This window comes from Narcine bancroftii, chromosome 2, assembly GCF_036971445.1.
Source record: "Narcine bancroftii isolate sNarBan1 chromosome 2, sNarBan1.hap1, whole genome shotgun sequence".
Lineage (NCBI taxonomy): Eukaryota > Metazoa > Chordata > Chondrichthyes > Torpediniformes > Narcinidae > Narcine > Narcine bancroftii.
The window spans coordinates 116,496,591-116,520,236 of record NC_091470.1 but is presented as its reverse complement, the minus strand read 5'-3'; the positions used below and the strand labels follow the sequence as shown (position 1 = coordinate 116,520,236).

Genomic DNA, 23,646 nt, shown 5'->3' with positions numbered 1-23,646 from the left:
TCACGATGCCTTTAGTGTGTTGGATCCAGGAAGAATCCTCTCTGATAGTGACTCCCAAGAACTTAAATTTGCTCATCCTCTCCAGCTCTGATCCCCTAATGATCACTGGATCGTACATCTCTGGGTTTCCCTTCCTGAAGTCAACAATCAGCTCCTTGGTTTTGGTGACACTGATTGTGAAATTGTTGTTGATGCACCATTCAGCCAAGTTTTCAACCTCCCTCCTGTATGCTGCCTCATCCCCTTGCTTTATACAACCCACTACCGGAATATCGTCAGCAAATTTGTAGGTGGTGTTGATTGTAGATTGGCCACATGGGTGTGTTTTGGCAGCAAGAGGCTCGTGAACCAGAAGTGGCTGTTACTGCGCTGCATCTCTCAAACATATATTTTTTTAATTTAAAAAAAATTATTTAATCTTTTTAATGGTTTTTGCAAAAATAATTAGATACACAGGTATATGATATAAAGTCCAGATAAAAATAAATTAAAATGATAGATAGTAAACAACCATAAACAAGATATGTATCATCTGTGTTGAAAAAAAAAGAAAATCTATAACAAATGTAATTTCTAACCCCGATCTATTACCTGTGCAATTACAATCAAAGCCAGGCATCAACTACTAATTTCAACATTAATAGTTCAAAAAATGAAAAAGAAACAAAAAGAAAAGATTTTTTAAAATGAGCAAAAATAATTGATCTATAAATTTTGAAAATAATTGAAAAAAGAACTCCAAAGATTTTTTTTTTCACTCCTTTCAGTAGTTGAACACCTAATTTTCTCCAGAGAGAGGGATGCCATCAAATCCAATCACCATTGTGTCTGCGCGGGAGGGACAACATCTCTTCACCACAGCAAAAGGAGCCTCTAGCATCAGGGAAACAAAAGCAGCCACATGGGCTTGAGATGGAGTCAAAATAAAGTCCATTGGATTCTTAAACTCCTTCATGTTGAAGCTTCCCCAAGACTTAGATTTTAATCTTAACTGGGGAGAATATAATTTTGGAGCTAATCAGAAAGGACCACTTTCAACCCTTTATGAACTACTTTTAAGATCTAGCGATAGTTCCTTATCTAATATTAAGAAAGTTTGGGAACACAACATTCAACAACTGTTTTCTGAAGATACATGGGAGTCTATTTTGAACACATACATTCATCCTCTCTTTGTGCTAGACATCCCTTATTACAATTTAAAGTAGTCCATCGGGCCCACTACCCCAAACTTCAATGAGCTAAATTCTACCCCAATATATCCTCTAGATTTGAGAAGTGTACAATGCAGGAAAGAACTTCATATTGTATGGACTGGTGACGTCCCTCCCTTTATAACTACTGGAAAGAGGTATTTAGTACACTATCTTTAATCCTTGATATATATCTCTCTCCAACCCCTTTTATTGCTATTTTTGAAATGGTTTTTTAAATTAAATTAAAATCCCCAATCTCCTGTAGCAAAGTCACAGCACCCACCTTCTGCAACTGGATCCACAGTCTGCATTTCAAAGAGAATGCATTCATTTCAGATTTTCTAGGATAATTCCTGGAATGCAAGGGCTAACATATGAGAATGTTTGGCAGCTTTCATTGGAGGAGACAAAAATGAGAGTATCGAATTTTGAAAGGTTTTGACAATGAATGTAGATAAGATGTTTCCTTTGGTGGACAAATCAAGGACAAGAGAGCACAGTCTTAAAATTAAAAGCTATCCACTTAAAAAAGAGAAAAAAAAACTTCTTTAGTCAGAGGGTCATGGATCTGTGGGACTCATTGCTGCATACAGCGGTGGAGGCCAGATCACTGGGAAAGTTTAAGCAGGAGAGGTCAGCATAACCACGAGGGCCAAAGGGCCTGTACTGTGCAGTGATGTTCCATGTTTGATATAACACCTCCTTGATGGTCAGCTCCAGCCTCCTGCAAGGCTGCATTCTCAACCCTTTACAAGACTCCCCACACATTCACAGGTGCACGGACAAATTCTGCTCCAGCTCCCTTGACAAGTTGGCAGATGATACCCTCCATCATGGGTATCGTCAAGACAAGAGTCCAGGAATGAAACAGAGCTCTAGGACAACATCCCCTGTCAACATCAGCAAAGTGGAGGGAGGGAGGGAGGGAGTGAGTGGACCACATGCCTGTCCACATCAATGGTCCTGAGGTGGAAATGATGGAAACCTTGCTGCTGCAAGTGGGCACATCACGAACAATGTGTCTTGGTCCAACTATGCTGATACCATGTCTAAGAAGGCACCGCCAACATCTCTCCTTCCCCCAAGGCTAACCAAGTGGATTCCAACTAACCAAGTGTCCCAGAGCAGAAACATTCTCTGATGAGGATTCACCTATGTCACCTTACCTGCTGAGCGTTTCACACATTTTCTGTTTTTATTTTGGATTTCCATCAGCTGTGGAATTCCACTCCCCCTCCCCCACCAAATCTTTTTCCCACTTCTATGCAAATACCTTTAACTCTCTCATTAAACCATCTGAAGTGTTCACAGACCATAGAACAGTACAGCACAGGAACAGGCCCTTCAGCACCGCTCTGCACCAAATATTACGTCCAAATCCAATTAAAACTTGCTCCTGATAGATCTCTCTCCGTCCCCTTCATATTCTTGCATCTATCTAGAAGATTCAAACCTTGCCTGGTTCCACAAGTAAATCACAAAAATCTGTAGACACTATGGTTGAAGTAAAAACAAAAAAATGCTGGAGAAGCTCAGAAGGTCAAACAGTGTCCTTTATGTAGCCAAGGTAAAGATGCAGAACAGAGCCCTTCATCAAGGTATGAGAGAATGCTGGCAGGCGACCAAACAAAAGGAGAATGGGGGTGGCAAAGGCAGGAGATGATAGGTGAAGAAAGGAGGGAGGGGACAACAGCAATGAAGGGGAGGATGGATGGCCTGGAGGGTGACGGATAAGGGAGGGGAAACTGGAAAGACAGGAAAGGGGGGAGGGGAAAGAAAAGGTGAGCAGGTTTAGCAGAGAAGTCAATGTTAATGCTATCTGGCTGGAGAGTGCCCAGATGGAAAATAAGGTGTTGTTCCTCCAATCTGCAGGTGGTCAAGGTAGGACAGTACATGAGTGTGGGCGTGTGACTTGGAACTGAAATGGTTGGCTGCTGGGAAGTCGCTGTTGTGGATGGAGAGAAGGTGCTGAGTGAAGTGATCACCCAATCTGCACTGGTCTCTCTGATGCAGAGAACTCCACAAAGGGAGCACTGGATGCAGTATATCTCTCCTGTGGATGTACAAGTGTTTCTTTCACCACTGCTCCTGGCAGCCCGTTCCATGTACCCGCTGCTCTCTGTGCGATGTATTTCCCCTTCACATCTCCCTTAAACTTCCTTCCCCTCACCTTGAACACCTGACCTTCAGCGTGTGACCCTTTTAGCCTGGCGGAAAGATTCAGACTGTGTATCTCATGACGTTGTACAACTCTATCAGGCCTCCCCTCGGCCTCCTCTGCTCCAGCGAACAAACCCCAAGTATGTCCACCCTGGGTTGGTTTTTGTTTCAGTACGATAAGAAGCAAATTTCTACTAGTGTACACTGTTCTACTGATGATATGATCAAAAGCCAGGTAACATTGCACCATATCACTTCATTGGCAAACAAAAACTTGGAATACACACAAATTCTGTTACAACGCCTCCTGTCTCAGAGACTTTTTTACCAACACCAGCTCTCAGCAATGCAAGCTCCTAACACTGAGTTTTTGAAGTGTGGAAATACGCTTGCGGCCAGTTGTCTACCAAGGTTAGTCCCATTTTCCCGCGTTGGGCCCATAATCCCTGTAAACCTTTCTAGTCTAAACAGCTTTCAAATGTTACAATTGCACCTGACTCCTACCACCTCCTCTGGCAGCTTGTTCCACGCACCCAACACCCTATGAGTAAAAAAGCTGCACTGCTCATCACCCCTAAATCTTCCCTCTCTCTCCCTGGAACCATCCCCTCCAGTTTTAGATTCCCCCACCCTGGGGAAAAGTCTGATCACTCACCTTATCAATTCCACCCATGATTTTCTAAGCTCCTGTAAGGCTTCTATGCTCCAGGGTAAAAGGTCCTATGCTCAAGGGGAAAAGGTCCCAGCCCATCTAGCCTTTCCTTTTAACCAGATATATAAAGCAATAAACAAGACCTCCGCTTTGACACCCCACCACACCCCCCCCCCCCACCACCATCCTTCCTTCCACACTCTTTCAGGGTCTTCTATCTTCCCTTTAATTTTTAGCTCACTAGCTCATCCTTTTCCCATTCCAGGTGCAATTATCCTGACAGATTCATGAAGGTCCATCATGCCCATGACTATTCATGCAGCATAATCCACCTCCAGAGGTGGCAAAGGGGACAAGGGCATACCTTACATGGCCCTCATCCTGATAGCCCCCTTTGTGTGTGGCTGTATCAGGCTGTGCATGGAAACAAAGTTTGAGACTAACAAGTGCCGCTATGTGGCTAGGTTCTACCTGTCCAAGGTGTTGCGAAGGATAGGCCTGGTCCCGTGGCCATGCAATACCCTATCAGATGGACTTTGCCACACCACTCATCCTTTGTTGAAATTCTTTTGCAAACAAACACCTTCAACCACAAGGCCATCAGGCAGTGGTCAACACAAAACGTCCTGCAGTCACTAAGAGATGAGGACTCGATGTATCCTGTGGGATGGTCTCCTGAGCAGATCTTCCAAGTTATCTGGTGGAATCCCTCATCACCAGGGCTCACAAACAAGCACCAGGGCTTGGCCTGGCTGGCGGTGAGAGGAGTCCTCCTAGTGTAAAATCCTCAACACAAGTGGCCCTGTGGAGGAGACAGTGACCCCCTGTCATTTTGGCAGATAGAGAAACAGCAGGTCAAGCAGCATCTGTGGAGTGAAAGGGATGGTTGATGTTACAGTTCGAGATCCTGCTGTCCCCTGCTTAACCCCAAACACAAGCCAGATATTTGCCAAGTTCCTCCAATGGCTTATTTGTTGCCCCTGCAGCGTGTTGTGTCCCCTAGATATCACCCTTGCATCACAGGGAGCACCCTGCACCTCGGATTCAGAAAGTCACAGGTTCAGTGACACCCTGGAACTGAGAGACAGCTAGCAGCATTGTCAGGGGTGCCTTTGAACCAATGACCTGAGATAGGAGAGGGGTAGCAGTGAATGAAAGTGGACACAACTGACCAAAATCAAGGAGTCTCCATGACACCCATAATCTCGTCAGGTAAGTGGCTGCTGCCCTTTCCATTTTGAAATGAACCAGAATTATTTTTTTTACAATAACCACATTTTAAGAATACTTCACTAGAATTACATGCAGGAGGACAAAACTAAAAGAATATTCTGAGAGAGAAGAGTTATAGGTATTTGGACAGCCATGGGCTGATTAAGGATGATCAACATGGCTTTGTGCGTGGTAAGTCACATTTAAGAAATCTGGCAGAATTTTTCGAGGAGGTTACCAACAATATATGAAATATATGAAGGCTGTGGATGTTGTCTACATGGACTTTGACAAAGTCCCACATGGGAGGCTAGTTCAAAAGGTTCAGACACTAGGTATCCATGAATAGGTTGTAGACTGGATTTGTAATTGGCTGTGTGGGGGAAAATAGAGAGTGGTGGTGGCTGGTTGCTTCTCAGACTGGAGGCCTGTGATGAGTGGTTTGTCTCAGGGATTGGTGTTGGGACCATTGTTGTTTGTTGTCTATATCAATGATCTGGATGAATTTGATCTGACAAATAAAAATAATTAAAAAAAAGATTTATCAAATCCATCACATCTAGGAACATACTTAAATCAAACTTAATTGCATATACTTAACAAATGGAGTCCACTTCAACTTATAAAAAGACATCTTATCTTGAATTGAAAAAGATATCCTTTCTATAATCAAACAAGACTTCATCTCTAAATACCACCTATCCAAAGTTACTATATTTCTATCTTTCCAAGTAGATGCTATACATTTCTTGGCCACTGCTAAAGCTAGATAGATAAAAGAAATCTGATAATCATTTAATCCTAAATCAATTAATGATTGCATATTCCATAATAAAAATATATCAGGATCTAATACAACACAAATATTATATAATCTATTAAATATAGATTGAATACCTTTCCAAAACTGTTGCAATCGGTCACAAGACCAAACAGTATGTAAAAAAGTACTAGCTATCTGATCACAACGAAAACAACAATCTGACTTACTAAGACCAAATTTTTAAAATTTTTCTGGTGTTAGATATAATTTTTTTTTAAATTTTTTTATTTTTCACACTATAAACCACATTGATCAAGATACATACATTTTCCTTTTCAAATATATAGTGTCATTTTCTACCCCCCCCCTCTTCCCATCCCACCCTCCCTACCTCCCCTCCCATTCATTTAAAGTTCAGAATCTAAGATACATTAAACGCGTCAAACAATGTTGTCACTCAATAAAAACAAACAAGAATTTCGACTGAGTCAATTCTTTTCATTCCCTTCTCCTTCTGTCATTTTAGGTGGTAGATGTCCGCGGTAGGTTTTCTCTATTGTGTTTCATGTATGGCTCCCATATTTGTTCAAATATTGTAATATTATTTCTTAAATTATATGTTATTTTTTTCTAATGGAATACATTTATTCATTTCTATATACCATTGTTGTATTCTCAAGTTATCTTCTAATTTCCAGGCTGACATAATACCTTTTTTTGCTACAGCTATCCTAACAAATCTTTTTTGTGCACCATCCAAATCAAGTCCAAATTCTTTGTTTTTTATGTTACTTAGGAGGAATATCTCTGGGTTTTTGGGTATATTACTTTTTGTGATTTTATTTAATATCTGGTTTAGATCTTCCCAAAATTTTTTCACTTTCTCACATGTCCAGATTGCATGAATTGTTGTTCCCATTTCCTTTTTACAGCGAAAACATCTGTCAGATACTGTTGGGTCCCATTTATTTAACTTTTGAGGAGTAATATATAGCCTGTGTATCTAGTTATATTGTATCATACGTAACCTCGTATTTATTGTATTTCTCATAGTTCCTGAGCATAACTTCTCCCATGTTTCATTCTTTATCTTTATGTTGATCTTGTTCCCATTTTTGTTTAGTTTTCCGATTTGTATCCTCGTTCTCCTTTTCTTGTAGTTTAATATACATGTTTGTTATAAATTTTTTGATTATCATTGTGTCTGTAATCACATACTCAAAATTACTTCCCTCTGGTAACCTCAGACTACTTCCCAATTTGTCCTTCAAGTAGGATTTCAGTTGGTAGTATGCCAACACTGTATCGTGAGTTATATTATATTTATCCTTCATTTGTTCAAAGGATAATAATTTATTTCCTGAAAAGCAATTTTCTATTCTTTTGATCCTTTTTTCTCCCATTCTCTAAAGGAAAGGTTATCTATTGTAAAAGGGATTAGCTGATTTTGCATCAGTATTAGTTTTGGTAGTTGGTAATTTGTTTTATTCCTTTCTACATGAATCTTCTTCCAAATATTGAGCAGATGATGTAATACTGGAGAATTCCTACCTTGTACCAATTTTTCATCCCATTTATATAATATGTTCGGGTATCTTCTCCCCTATTTTATCTAGTTCTAATCTAGTCAAATCTGGCTTTTCCCTTGTTTGATAAAAATCTGATAGGTATCTTAATTGTGCGCCTCTATAATAATTTTTAAAGTTTGGCAGTTGTAAGCCTCCTTGTTTAAACCATTCTGTTAATTTATCTAGTGCTATCCTCGGTTTCCCCCCTTTCCATAAAAAATTCCTTATTATTTTCTTTAACTCCTTGAAGAATTTCTCCATCAAGTGTATTGGCAATGCCTGAAATAGGTATTGTATCCTTGGGAAAATGTTCATTTTAATACAGTTTATCCTTCCTATTAGTGTTAGTGGTAAGTCTTTCCAATGGTGTTCGATATAATTGATGTATAAAATTATAATTAATCATCGCTAATCTAGCATTAATCAATTTCCGAATGCTATTTTGACAAATTTCCATCCAGGCTTCTTCAATTATTGTAGAACCTAAATCTTTTCCCCATTTCAACTTATCTTTATCCCAATCTTTCTTACTTTCAATTTCTTGTCAAATACAATACAAATCAGATATATACCCCTTTTCTGGTATTGAAACTACATATTTCTCAAAACTAGTTTCGGGCAATAAAGTCATTTGACGATCACATATTTGTTTTACAAATGATCTTAACTGATAATACACAAATACAGGATTTCCACTAATACCAAATTTCTTTTGTAATTCCTCAAAAGAACAAAAATGTCCTTCAAAAAAACAATCAGATAATTTTTTTATTCCTTTCCTTTCCCATTGTTTCAAAGTGATATTGGAGACCGTAAAAGGGACAAGTTGATTATTATATAATGGCAATCGCCCAGACCATTTTCTTTTAAGCCCCATTTTATCAAGTTTACTCATCCATAGATTCAATAAATGTTTCAATATTGGTACATCATAAGTTCGTAACAAATTTTTATTCCATCGAAACAAAAATTCATGTGGAGATTTTTCTAAAATAACTGCCAGTTCTATCTTTGCCCAACTGGGCAGATCCTCCATATTCATTAATGCACTAAGAAATTAAATTGAGCTGCCTCATAATAATATTGAAAATTAGGTAATCTCAAACCTCCAAATTGAAAGTCCCACATCAATTTTTTCATTGCTACTCTCAGAAATTTTCCTTTCCATAAAAATTCTCTAAGTGCTTTATATAAATCCTTAAAAAAACTTTAAAAAAAATAAGGAATTAATTGAAACAAATATTGCATCCGAGGAAAAATATTCATTTTTATAGTATTAATCCTCCCCAATAAACCTAAAGGTAAGTCCTTCCACCTAATCAAATCCAGTTTAATCTTTTTTATTAAAGGAAGGTAATTAATTGAATATAGATCTTGATATTCTGTATTAATGTTAATTCCTAAATATTTAATTTGTTTTGTCCACTTCAATTTCGTAATATTTTTATAAATCGAATAATCATCTTTACAAATTGACAACATTTCACTTTTAGCCCAATTTACCTTATAGCCAGATAATTGACCATAAATTTCTAAAGATTCTTGAATTGCTGGTACGGAAATATCAGGATCTACCAGGTATAATAAAACATCATCTGCAAATAAATTAATCTTATATTCCTCATTCAAAACTCTCATACCCTTAACATTTTCATTTTGACGTATTAACTGTGCCAAAGGTTCAATAACTATAGCAAATAAAGCAGGTGACAATGGACATCCTTGTCTAGTAGACCTTGTTAAATCAAAAGATTCTGAAATCTGTCCATTAGTAGCAACTCTTGCCTTCGGACTATTATATTAAGCCTTTATCAATCCAATAAACGAAGAACCAAAACAAAATTTCTCAAGTACTTTAAATAAAAACTTCCATTCCACTCTATCAAAAGCCTTTTCTGCATCTAATGAAACCACTATTGGATAATTCATTTGAAATTTAAATTTATTTATCAAAGTAATTAATCGCAAAATATTATCAGACGCATATCTATTTTTTATAAATCCTGTTTGATCTTTATGTATTATTTTAGGTAAATATTGAGCCAATCTATTAGCCATAACTTTAGCCACAATTTTATAATCTACATTTAACAACGATATTGGTCGATAAGAAGAAACCTGTAGTTTCCCCCCTTTCCATAAAAATGTGCTTATCATTCTCTTTAATTAATTAAAGAATTTCTGTTAAGGGAATTGGTAACAATTGAAATAAGTATTGTATCCTTGGGAAGACATTCATTTTAATGCAATTTACCCTCCCTATCAACATTAGCGGTAATTCGTTCCAATGTTCTAAGTTTTCCTGCAGTTTCTTTATTAGTGGTTGATAATTTAATTTGTACAAGTGGCTTAAATTATTATCTAACCAAATACCTAGGAATTGGATTGCTTGTGTTTGCCATTTAAATGGTGATTCTTTTTTAAATTCTGTATAATCCGCATTACTCATTGGCATCACTTCACTTTTATTTGCATTGATCTTCTTCCCCAATATTTCTCCATACTCATCCAATTTCTTATGTAGTTCTTTTATTGATATTTCTGGTTCTGTTAAGTATACTATGATGTCATCTGCAAATAAACTGATTTTATACTCCTTCTCCTTTATTTTTATTCTTTTTATTCTATTTTCTGTTCTTTATCAGTTCTGCTAATGGTTCTATTGCTAAAGCGAACAGTAAGGGAGATAATGGACATCCCTGCCTAGTTGACCTACTTAATTTAAATTGGTTCGATACATATCCATTTACTGTTACCTTTGCCAATGGTCTATTATATAATGCTTTAATCCAATTAATATATTTTTCTGGCAGATTGAACCTCTGTAATACTTTGAATAAATAATTCCATTCTACCCTATCAAAGGCTTTTTCTGCGTCTAAAGAAACAGCTACTGTTGGCATCTTATTTCCTTGAACTGCATGAATTAAATTAATAAATGTACAGACATTATTCGCTGTTCTTCTTTTCTTAATAAATCCAGTTTGATCATGTTTTACTACTTTTGGTACACAGTCAGCCAATCTGTATGCTAATAATTTTGCTATTATCTTACCAATCTGAATATTGGTCTGTATGATGCTGGTGTTAGTGGATCCTTCCCCATCTTTGGTATTACTGTAATTATTGCTGTCTTACATGAATCTGGCAAGTTTTGTGTTTCTTCTATCTGGTTCATTACTTCCAGGAGAGGAGGAATTAATAACTTTTTAAATGTTTTATAGAATTCTATTGGGAGTCCATCCTCTCCAGGTGTTTTATTGTTCAGCAGTTTTTTTAATATATCCTGTACTTCCTCTATTTCAAATGGTTTTATCAGTTTGTTTTGTTCCTCTTCTTGCAATTTCGGCAGTTCAATTTTAGCTAAAAACTCTTCTATGTTATCATTTTTCCCCTCGTTCTCAGTTTGGTATAATTGTTCATAAAATTACTTAAAGTTCTCATTAATCTCCATTGGATTATATGTAATTTGTTTTGTCCTTTTTCCTTGATGCCAATACAGTTCTTTTAGCTTTTTCTTTTTTAAGTTGCCAGGCTAATATTTTGTGTGTTTTTTCTCCTAGTTCATAATACTTTTGCTTTATTTTCATTATATTCTTCTCCACCTTATACGTTTGTAATACATCTGCCAATTCTCTTCTTTTTGTTATATCATCCCTTGTTGCTAGTTCCTTTTCTGTACTTACTATCTCCCTTTCCAACTGTTCTATTTCCCGATTGTAGTCCTTTTTCATCTTAGTTACATAACTTATTATCTGCCCTCTAATGAAGGCTTTCATTGCATCCCATAATATAAATTTGTCTTTCACTGATTCCGTATTTATTTCAAAGTACGTTTTAATTTGGCATTCAATAAACTCTCTAAATTCCTGCCTTTTAAGTAGCATGGAGTTTAACCTCCATCTATATGTTCTTGGTGGGATGTCCTCCAGTTCTATTGCTAATAACAGGGGTGAATGATCAGATAGCAATCTAGCTTTATATTCAGTTTTCCTAACTCTCCCTTGAATATAGGCCGACAACAAAAACATATCTATCCTTGAGTATGTTTTATGCCTACTCAAATAATATGAGTATTCCTTCTCTCTTGGGTGCTTCCTCCTCCATATATCCATAAGTTTCGTTTCCTGCATTGATTTAACCATGAATTTGGCCACTTTACTCTTTTTGCTAGTCTTTTGTCCAGTTTTATCCAACATTGGATCCAATTTAAGGTTAAAATCCCCTCCTGTCAATATATTCCCTTGCTTATCTACAATCTTCAAAAAATATCTGGCATAAACTTTTGATCCTCTTCATTAGGAGCATATATATTGAGCAAATTCCAAAATTCTGAGTATATCTGACACTTTATCATTACATACCTCCCTGCTGGATCTATTATTTCCTCCTCTATTTTGATTGGTACATTTTTATTAATTAATAAAGCAACACCTCTAGTTTTTATATTATATGATTCTGCCGATACGTGCCCTACCCAGTCTCTCTTTAATTTATTATGTTCCACTTCAGTTAGATGCATTGCTTGCACAAATGCTATGTCTAGTTTTTATTTTTTCAGTAAATTTAATAGCCTCTTCTGTTTATTTGGTTATGTATTCCATTAATATTTATAATCATATAATTCAACATGGCCATCTCATATCCTGTTTACACCTCATTTCTGCTTCCTCACCACCATCATCCCCCTTTTCATCTCTCAGTTTTCCCTTTTTAAACTCAATGTATGACAACACATTTAAAACATAAAATACTTCAACAACTTCCACATCCAATATTCCCTTGGCCCCAAATGTTCCCCCTCCCCCACTCTGAGTTGCCACTTATCCCTTGCCAGGCAACCACAATTTCCCTCTCCATTTGGATTGCGAACCTGCTCACAAGCATCAACTGATTTTGCATTGACGGTTATTCTCTCCCACCCAAACCCCCCCCAGAAAAGACTTTTTTTTAAAAACGCATATAACAAAGTTCACCCTCTTTTTTTCCCCCTTACTTCCTTTCTTCCCTTGTCTTTCCCTTCTTTAGTTCTTTACATATACATTATTTTTACAACTTATATATATTTTATCGCTGTTCTTCATTCTTGTTACAACTCTTCATCTCTCCTTCTGTCCTGCAGACGTTCTGCAAATTCTCGTGCTTCCTCTGGACCCGAGAACAGTCTGCTTTGCTCTCCAGGGATAAATATTTTAAGCACAGCTGGATGTCTTAACATAAATTTATAACCTTTTTTCCATAGGTTCGATTTTGCTGTATTAAACTCCTTCCTCTTCTTTAAGAGTATAAAACTTGTGTCTGGGTAAAAAAATATTTTTTGACCCTCGTATTCCAATGGTTTATTGTCTTCTCTAATTTTATTCCTTGCCCATTCCAGTATATTTTCTCTTGTATATCTCAAAAATGTTACTAAAACGGATCTTGGTTTTTGATGTGTCTGTGGTTTCGGGGCTAGTGTTCTGTGTGCCCTTTCTATTTCCATTCCTTCCTGTATTTCTGTCATTCCCAGGACTTTTGGGGTCCATTCTTTTATAAATTCTTTCATGTCTGTGCCTTCTTCATCTTCCTTCAGGCCCACTATTTTTATGTTGTTTCGCCTACTATAATTTTCCAACATATCAATTTTCTGAGCTAACAAATCTTGTGCCTCTAACTTTTTTAATCACTTTCTTCCAATCTTCTTCTTAAGTCATTCACTTCCATTTCTACAGCCGTTTCTCATTCTTCCACATTTTCTAATCTTTTCCCTATTTCTGTCATGACCAGCTCTAATCTATTCACTTTTCTTCTGTACTTTTCATTTTTCTTTTAATTTCACTAAATTTTAATGCTCTCATTTGTTCTTGAAAAAAAAACTTTATCTATATTCTGTCCATCTATTTTATCTTCTATTTCTCTGTGCAGATCTTGGTCTTCTTCTTCCTCTTCTTCTATGTCTGTACCTGTGTTTGTGTCTTCTTCTTCTCTTCCTTGTATCTGTGTCTCTTCTGACTTTCCTGATGAGTTGCTTGTCTCACTTTGCTGGGCTGCTTCTTGCCGTTGGTCCTCTTCTTCTGGGCTACTCATCTTTGGGTTTAAATTATTTCCTTTCTCTCCCTTTCCTGTCACTTTCCTCTTCTTCCAGCTGAGAGCCCTGGTGTCGGGCATCCCTCAGCTGGTCGTGTTGTGTTTGCCCGCTTCTTGGTTGAACCCCCCTCCCGTCGGTGTTCTCCTTCTCCTTAGTAAGCCCAGTTCTGTACTTTTGTTTGGGTCAGAGAGCCATTTTTGCAGTTCAGCGGTCGGGGGGTTGCGACTCTGCGGGGTTCTCCAACCTTGGAGAAGGGGTCTCTTCTTCATGACGGCTCCCTGTTTCTTCATGCAGGTGAGGCCTTCTCTTTTCTCTTCCAGCATCTTTTCTTCTATTTTTCCCGTTGTTTTTACTTTTTCCTTCTTTGATGCCATTTTCTTTCTTTTCTCTACAACTTTATCTTTTATTTGTTATGTTTTGTATTTCTTCAACTTTGTATTTTCTTCACTTTATTTCTTCTTTTCTGGAAAGGGCTGGTATTCCCCTACCGGCCACTACTCCATCACGTGACTCCTCTTGACATGTCACTTTTGTCAGGTTGTGGGGAAACCTAATCAGGGTCCTCCAGTAGCTCCATTACAACCTATTCCTGTTGTTGGGGAACCTTTCACTAGGGTTATTGCGGATTGTGTAGGTCCCCTGCCGAAAACTAAGTTTGGGAATCAGTACTTATTAACAATTATGTGTACAGTGTTGAGATTTCCAGAGGCTATACCATTAAGAAATATTAAAGCCAAAACGGTGGTAAAGGCTCTGGAAAGATTTTTCACAGTTTTTGGATTAGCTAAAGAGATTCAGAGTGATCAAGGATCTAACTTTATGTCTGGGTTGTTTCAGCAATTGGTTTATGAGATGGGAATAAAACAGATCTACGTACCATCCTGAAACTCAGGGAGCTTTGGAAAGATTTCATTCTATTCTTAAAAATATGATGAGGATTTATTGTCTGGAGAATGGAAAAGATTGGGATGAAGATATTCATTTATTGTTATTTGCAGCAAGGGAGGCTGTGCAGGAGTCATTAGGTATCAGCCCTTCTGAAATTGTGTTTGGACATCAAGTTAGAGGACCTTTAATGTTGATAAAAGAACAGTGGGTTAATGAGGATGGGCAGTTGGATTTGCTAGATTATGTTTCTAAATTTAAAGATAGGTTACAAAAAGTGTGGACTTTGGCTCAAGAGAGTTTAGAAATGGCTCAGGGTAAAATGAAGTGTTTATTTGAAATTAAAGTTCAAGTGAGAAATTTTAAGACAGGAAGTAAAGTTTTGATTTTGTTTCCAACACTTGACAATCCTTTGAGAGCTAGATTTTCTGGACCGAACATAGTTAAATCAAAACTGAATGATGTTAACTATGTTGTTAACACTCCAGATCAAAGGAATAAAACTCAGGTTTGTCACATAAATCAGTTGCTGGATTTTGGGGTCCTCTGGACTCATAACACAAGTGCTTGCCATGTTTTGGGTAACTGTGTGCAAGTGTTATTTTTTTGGGACCTTGATATCAAATGGCTCTAGTTGAAACGCTGCATCATAACGCCATAGACCGAGTTCAATCCAACCTCCAATGCTGACTGTAGAGTTTGCACCTTTTCTCCAGTGCCCCACATCCCAAGGACATGAAGGTGAAATGGCCACAGTAAATTGTTCCAGGAATGTAAGTGAGTAGTAAAATCAGAAGGTGGTTGTTGAGATTGTGGGAAAAATAAAAAAGGGATCAACGTAGAATGAGCAACTGTGAAGAGGGTGCACCAACACCAAGAAATCGGAGGAGATTCAGCACGTCATCAAGACCTCGATCATACTTCTGCAGGGGCACTGTGGAAAGCATACTGACTGGTGGAATCACAGCCTGGTTTGGGAATTCGACTGCCCTGGTACACAAAAGGCCACAGAAAGTTTCAAACGTAGCAAGGGTCCATCACAGGCTCTGACCTATCTACATGAATCGCTGCCTTAAGAAGGGCAAATCACACTTGACAAACTTACCGGAGTTCTTCGAGGATAGAATGAGTGCAGTGGAAAGAGAGGGAGCAGGTGGATGCTGTGTACTTGGAACTCCAGAAGGTCTTCGATGAGGTGCTGACTGAAAGTCTTAGCCATAAGATAATGATGCATGGACTTGGAGGTGATGGATTAACATTGGTGGAGAATTGGTTAACCAATAGAAGACAGAGAGTTGAGATAAATGGGTGCTTCTCTGATTGTCAGTTAGTGGTGAGAGGAGTGCCACAACTGTTCATGATAAACATTAACAGTTTGGAAGAGGGAACCAAGTGTAACATATTTACATTTACTGATGACATTAAATCACCAAATTGATTGAAAAGCAAATTGTGCAGAGACCATGACAGGTTTAGTGAGTGGGGATGGGCCTGGCACATGAAGTACAAATGTAGGTAAATATGAGTCATCCACTTTGGAAGGTATAATATAAGATCAGATTATTATTTAAATGGTGAAAGATTGCGGCATGGTGTTGTGCAGAGGTGCTTGTGGTTTGCAGAAGGTCAGGTAATCAAGAAGGTAAATGAGATGTTGGGAGGAGGAAGGTTCTGCTGCGTCTGCACAGGGACCTGGTGAGGCCACACCTGAATTTCTGGTCCCCTTACCTGAGAAAAAATATACTGTCTGTGGAGACAGTGGGTGTTCACCAGGTTGATCCCAGAGGCCTGAAGGTTACTCTATGAGAAGAGATCAAGTCGCTTGGGAATAAACTCATTGGAATTCTGAAGAATGAGATGGGGTCTGGTTGAAATATAAAATTATGAAAGTGTCTCCACCAGTAGGTGAGGCTATAACTAGGGACATAGCCTCAAGAATTTGAGGAGTGGATTTGGAACTGTAATGAGGAGGGACTGCTTTTCCAGAGAAGAGTGAATCTGGGGAATTCTCTGCCCTAGGAAACCATAGAAGCTGCCTCATTGAATATATTTAACACAGAGTTAGATGGTTTAATTTTGCACAGTAAGAGATTAAGGGTTATGGGGAAGGGGAAGGTAGGTAGAGCCGAGTCCATGATCTCATTGAATGGTGGAGGTGGGCAACTCCTGCTCCTATTCCTTGTGCTTCCTTAACATCAAGAACTCCCGACACTCTGGTCACAGTCTCTTTTCACTGCTACCTCCAGAAGGTGGTAAAGAGGTCCGACACCTCTAGTTTCAAGGACAGTTATTATCCATTAGCTAACAAGTACTTGAACCTAATCATAAACTAGGTTGGACCACCAAATGATCTGTTTGCATTATCGAAACTTCATAGTTTATTTCTTGCACTAACTGCAACTGTGAATATTTATCTATATATGATTTTGTATTTATTGTCTCTTTCTGTCGGCATGTTGTGGCCATGATGGAGTATCTTGAGTACCTGTGTGGCTGCAGCAGCAAGAATTTCAGTGCTTATGTACTAACTATATGTGCATGACAATGAGCTCTCATCTCCAACAGGTTCAAGGTACATCTCAGTGCCTTAATTAAGTTTTGTCCTTCAGCTAACAAGTCATTCATCTCCTTGCTGCTCATGGAGTCTAGTATCCTGATGTACTTGACGAAGGATTCAGGCCCAAAATGTTGGTCACCCTCAAATACTGTGTGATCTGCTGAGTTTCTCCACCACATTTGTGTATTTTTTTAAAGGAATATACAAGTCAGCACAACATCGAGGACTGTGCTATATTGCTCTATGTTCTATGCAGCTTCCTGGCAGCAGCACCACTCGTACATTCATGGTTTCAAGGATTACAGAGCAAAGATTGACTTAAGATATGGGACCACTATGGCCTGATTGAATGGTGGTCAGACTCATGGGGATTTTCTTTCTTTGTAAAAGAACCTTGCTACGAACAACCTCCCAAGAACCAGACTGACAACCTTTCAGGAGTAGCTGCATTAGGGTACAATATTAAATCAAGTGCAGAGATCCTATCCCATTTTCCAGCCAATACTTACCAATGACCCAATTCACAACATCACAGCCACTTCATTGGAAGATCCTGAAGTAACGTAAAAATGCATTGGTTTTCTCTCTCAAAATAAATGCTACTTTGTCACCTTCCAATCCCTGCTGTCCTTGCATGACCCAGTGTAGTCATCAGAATCAGAATTTAATGATAAGAACAAGTCGTGAAACACAATCCTGAAAAGTCTCTGCTTTTTTATGGACGTAGAAAAGGCCGGGTGGGTTCCTCAAGCATTTTGGTCTGTTTTCACCACAATCACAGTATTTGCACACTTTTGTGTTTCACGCATCACAAAATTTGTTGTTTTGTGGGAGCATCTCAATACAAACATTTACAGGATGCGCTGCTTAATGTCTGTTCGGGCAACATCTGACCTCATATAAATCCGTGGTCCCAGAGTTATTCAATCATCGCGAGCAAGTCCACAGCAATTTAGAAAAGGGGACTGATAGCTATAGGAAATTGTATACCCAAACTGATGCACTCTCTGCCTATACCCATGTCGGTCCCACACTGATCTCTCTCCACACACACCGTGTCGGTCCCCATACTGATTGCACAGCCCCGTGTCAGTCCCCACACTGATTCCACTGCCCTGCTCTCTCCCCACAGCCTGCATCAGTCCCCACACTCTTCCCACTGCCAAGCTTTCTCCACACACCCTGTGTCGGTCCCCACATTGATCCCCCTGCCCTGCTCTGCTCTCTGCCCATGGCCTGGTGTCAGGCCCCACACTAATCCCTACTTACAAATAAAAAGTTCACCCTACAGATTCCCATGTAGTTTATATAATATGGTGTTTGCATAATGTGGGACATGGCCTGGGTTCCTTGAGGAAAGAGGCTGCATTTTTAAGACACCGCAGTTATCGGACACACCAGCAGAAAGGGTGACCAAATGAAAGGCACACACATAAGGCAGTGCCCCACTGCTGCTAGAACATGGACGAGCAGATCTGGATGCTGTTCTCTGACCGAGAGTGGAGATCGATGTGCTGGGAGTTGGCAACACTTGGGTGATCCAAGCAGATGATTGCCACTGAATGTGGCACAATTGGTTTGAGCACAAGACAGCAAGCAGCAGTGCCCATCAAAATCACTCAGCACTGCATAATAATCAGTCATGCACAATCTCCCAGCCTACTCCCTTCCACTAAAGGGCCTGTACTGTCTAACCAGCAGGAAAGAGCATCTTCCTCCCCACTCAAGGGCCTGTACAGTCTAACCAGCAGGAAAGAGCACGTAATGGTCACGTATGAACACAGCTATCAATAAAATCTCCACAGCACACCAAATGTTTTCACAGATTGCAATGGCCATGCAGAGGTTTACACCCCTGTTGTTTTAAAGGCAAGTCAGGTGGTCACCACAATTACTGTGTTTTAATGTTTAGGAGGGCTTGGTAACGAGGAGGCAAAGCTTAGGCCATGTAATGAGATATTGTCGATAAAATGGCCACTGTTCTGGTTAAAAATGGACACATGTATGGGATTCAGTCAATGAAGAGATTCATGAGCCTTATGTGCCTATAAGCAATCAAACTATTAAATCCAGTTGTAATCAAAGAAGGCTCTGCTATACACCAGGCCGAAGATTTGCAGAATATTTTTCTATCTTTTTTTTGCATTTATTGTCTTTTGACTAATGCAGTTCATTTTTTTGTTTTCACAGATTTAAAAAAAAACAAGTGTCTGCTTAACTGCAGCAAGTAAGATCTTCAGCAAGTAAGATCGTATGATGTGTACGACAACAGACCCGTCAAATTACACAACAGCAAATACAGCTCCACCCATTTTTCCTGGCAGAACTCAACAGCGCTGGGAAAATGGAAAATACCAGCTCCTAAGGTTTAGTATCAAGCAGTGCACTGTGTCAACGAGTGTTATAGTCAATGCACCTGTAACCCCAGCCCATCCATGCACTGACGTGGTCAAGGCAACAATGGAAATCTGGCAAAGCTGTCTCATTACCTTCACCTCCAATGGAAACAAGCTTCACTCCCTTGCTGGCAATAAAATCCAGCGCTTTGTTGACATTTGATATCTTATGTACACGCATCTTTCCTCTTTCTGGTTTGGGCAACCGTTCACCTGTTAATGAAAAATAAATACCCGTTACAAAATTCCACTGGGGTTCACTGAAATGTTCTCATTTTATTTATCAACTTACAGCCCTTCTGGCACACAAGCATGCACCCCCCCCCCCAACCCCGCAAATACACCCTCCACCTTTGGAACATGGGAGGAATCCAGAGGGGCCACACGAAGAATGTATTTTGATTCCCCCCCTCCCCCCAACATATTTACCCCTCTTCATCATCAAGGGGAAGCCGATGTAGTGACCAACGTTGTGGTCCCCCAGTGCACAGATGTCAGTGGTGCATTCCAGATGCGAGAAGGTCAGGGGACAAAACCCACTCTCCCCGCAGCCCACACTAAAGAACGGGCCCTTCTTCACATACCAACAGCTGAAATACCACACAATTCAGAAGATGTTCACAAACAGATTTCTTCAATCGTGACTTAAATATCTCTTCAGTCAAATTAAAAAGAATTAAATATTGAACTCTGATTCAACATTATTCATGAACGCAAAGCACCTTGTTATGCTACTGTTCGAACATCAGCTGAAATTTCACTCACATTCAGTTTCCAGAGTGACATTTCCCCCGTGATATTATTCAATGTACCAAAGGAAGCCAATCTTCAAGGAAGCTCACATTTTTGTAAAATTAACATGAAACATACAAACTCCCTGAAGGCCACATCAAGTTACCCAAAATTTAGTCATTGTTCAAAGGGAACAGCTGTTGAACAAAGGGAGCCGACCTGCACTGAGAATAACTGGGAGCTGTTCGAGCACTGGAACCTGGATTCCCAAGTTGGAGTGGGTGATATGAAACTGGGAGCTGTGGCATTATTTGAATGCTGGAACTTGGGAGAGGATGATACAATACAGACCATTCAAATCGACAGTTGGAACTAGAAAGCAACATGTGGTCCAGCCCTTTGTTAGTCTTAAGGCAGAGATGATTCCACTCCAGGTGACAACAATGTGCAATCCCTTTATCAAAGGTTTCACCAGGTTTTGCCAGGTCATGCCAACAGAGCGGTGTTGATACACCCTCATGTGGTCAATGTCGGTGTGGAGTGTTCTGCATGCTCGACCCACAGCCTCTTCGCTGGATACTTTGCCCCACTAAACTTCTTGTGCCTGCGTATGAGAGATAGTTCTCCATTCTCCACATACTGGGGAGTCACGGTTAGGGAAAGCTATTACAGCGTTAGCAATCTGGGTTCGAATCTGCCATTGTCTTTGTACATTCTCCCCATATCTGCCCAGTTTTCCTCCTGGTAAATCCAGTTTTCTTCCACGTCCCAAAGATGTACTGGGGGTGGGTTTGTCGTTTAATAGGTCACATGGTAGCACGTGGGAGGCATAGGCTCAAGGACCAGAAGGCCCTGCTACCATAATGTACCTCTAAATTAAATAAAATATATTTATGTTTCTATAAACCTCTTAAATGCAACTGCAGAATCCGCTTACTCCATTACTCCCAGCTGGTTAATAGTTCTGCTATAAACTGCAACCTTTCCCCTCCATTTGACTTGACAAAGTGAAAGACCTCTCATTTGCACAGATTAAATTCCATCTCTGTTGGTGATCTGTATCATAGAACATAACAGCACAGTACAGGCCTTTCATCCCCAATGTTGTGCCAACCTACGCAAACCTACTTAACAATGTAAATCTTCCCTAGCTCTATTTTTGTTGCATCCATGTGACCATCTAGGATGTGAGGCCTACCAGCCAAAAATCCCTGGATTATCCTTATTTTCTTTCTTGAGCGATTCCCCAGTTCTCTCCAGTTCACTGGTCACTAATGAGGACACAGGGATTGTCATCAAGGCCCAGTAAACTCCTCATTTGCCTATCAGTAACCGTGGATATACCCCATCAGGTCTTGGGGACTTGACCACCTTAATGCTCTTCAAAGGACCCAGCACCACCACTTTCATGATTTCAAAATGTCCTGACTCATTAGCATTCCCCACGCTGCTCTCGCTATTCTCTACAATCTTCTCTTTCATGAATAATCCACAGCATTCATTTAGTTTCTTGCCCACTTTCTCCAGCTCCAAGCACAAATTCCTTCCTTTTTCCTTGCGTGGTCTGATCCTCTCCCGAGTTACCTTCCTAAGTCGGGGTCAGGTCAGAATCTGGAAATAGCCCAGTCAGTAAGCCCAAGTGATATTTCTGCAAGCATAGGTGTGAACACTGATAAACACCAGGTGTGAAAATTGAATAAACCTACCTGATATAACTTCCAGGAGAAGCATGAGCTTAAGGCCATCCCGAAAATCATCCTCGATGTTCTCAATCTGCGTTCCTGCCTTGCGGAGATGGGAGTTACACCAGGCTGTAAAGGTCTGTGAATACAATTGACACCTCAGAATTAGGAAAACATGAGAAAGCAGTGCTCGCCTACACAAGGAGGACACTTGTGTCGGGAGGTCAGGTGAGGTGACCGAAGGAGAGGTTTATTACGCTTAAACAATTTCTTTCGAATATTTCAATATTATTTCTTAAACTATATGTTATTTTTTTCTAATGGAATACATTTATTCATTTCTATATACCATTGTTGTATTTTCAAATTATCTTCCAATTTCCAGGTTGACATTATGGGAGCCTTACATTAAATACAATAGCAAAAACCTACCGGGGACAAACATTACCTAAGGAGAAGGAAAGAAAAGAATGGACTCAGTAGAATTTTTGGTGTATTTTTGTTGAATGATAACATTGTCTGACTGGTTTAATGCAACCTAGATTGTATACCTAAAATGGATGAGGGGGGGGGGGGGGGTGGGGGGGTGGCTTGGGAGGAGGGAGGGGGGAGGGAGAAAAAGTCACTGTAAATGTGTGAAAAAGAAAAAGTGTATATCATGGCTAATGTGATTTATGGTGTGAAAAATAAAAAATTTAAAAAAAAACAATTTCTTTCCTTGCCAGCTCTTTTCAAATCTCTCTTTTGCCATTTGCCTTCCTTAAACTCTTTGATCCTCATCTCCAATCAGACAAATCTCCATAATATCAGCACTCCTTTATTTTGAAGGTTATATATGTTGGTTATTTATCTCTAACTCCGATGCAAGCTGAGTTCTTCCACCATTTCAAATCAGAATTTATTGTCATGAACAAGTCACAAAATGTGTTCCTTTGCAGCAGTCACAGCGAATATGTTTATATGAACCACCTTTCAAAAATCAAAATAGTGCACAAAAAGTCAAATTAAGGCAGTGTCTTTGCTTCATTAATTGTTCATGAATCTGATGGCAACAGGGAAGAAGCTGTCCTTGTGCAACTGAGTTTTCCACTGAGGAGTGCAGTGTGATCTGGGAATACAGATAAATTGTTCCCTTAAAGTGACATCACATGTGGATAGGGTGGTAAAGAAAGCTTTTGACATTTTAGCCTTTATAAATCAAAGTATTGAGTATTGGAGTTGGGATGTATGTTGAAGTTGTTTAAGACATTGGTGAGGCCAAATTTGAAATATTGTGTGCAGTTCTGGGCTCCTTACAGTAAGGTTATCAGTAAGATTGAAAGAGTACAGAGAAGATTTACTAGGATGTTGCCAGGTCTTCAGGTGTTAAGTTATAGGGAAAGATTAAATGGGTTAGGACTTTATTCCTTGGAGCGAAGAAGAATGAGGGGAGGTTTGATCGAGGTTTACAAGATTATGAGAGGTATAGACAGGGTGGATGCGAGTAGGCTTTTTCCACCTAGATTGGAGGAGATAAATACGAGAGGTCATAGGTTTAAGCTGAAAGGGTAAAGGTTTATGGGGAATATTAGGGGAAAATTCTTCACTCAGAGGGTGGTGGGAGTGTGGAATAAACTGCCATCTGATGTGCTGAATGTGGGCTTGATCTTGAGTCTTAAGAATAGATTGGATAGATACATGGATGGGAGAGGTCTGGAGGGTTATGGGACGGGAGCAGGTCGGTGAAACTAGCGAAATAATGGTCAGCACAGACTAGAGGGGCCAAATGGCTTGTTT

At 39.4% G+C, this 23,646-nt stretch overlaps 1 protein-coding gene across 1 annotated transcript in view; it reads right to left on the bottom strand.

Moving 5' to 3' along the window:
* Positions 1-23,646, bottom strand: part of LOC138752926 (alpha-actinin-1-like) — a 187,741-nt gene that overhangs the window by 40,629 nt on the left and 123,466 nt on the right. Inside the window, exons 2-3 of the mRNA XM_069915537.1 lie at positions 21,895-22,009; positions 19,550-19,669 (exon numbers count right to left, since the gene is read on the bottom strand). Coding sequence (XP_069771638.1) covers positions 19,550-19,669; positions 21,895-22,009 — 235 coding nt within the window. The remainder of the gene's footprint in view (positions 1-19,549; positions 19,670-21,894; positions 22,010-23,646) is intronic.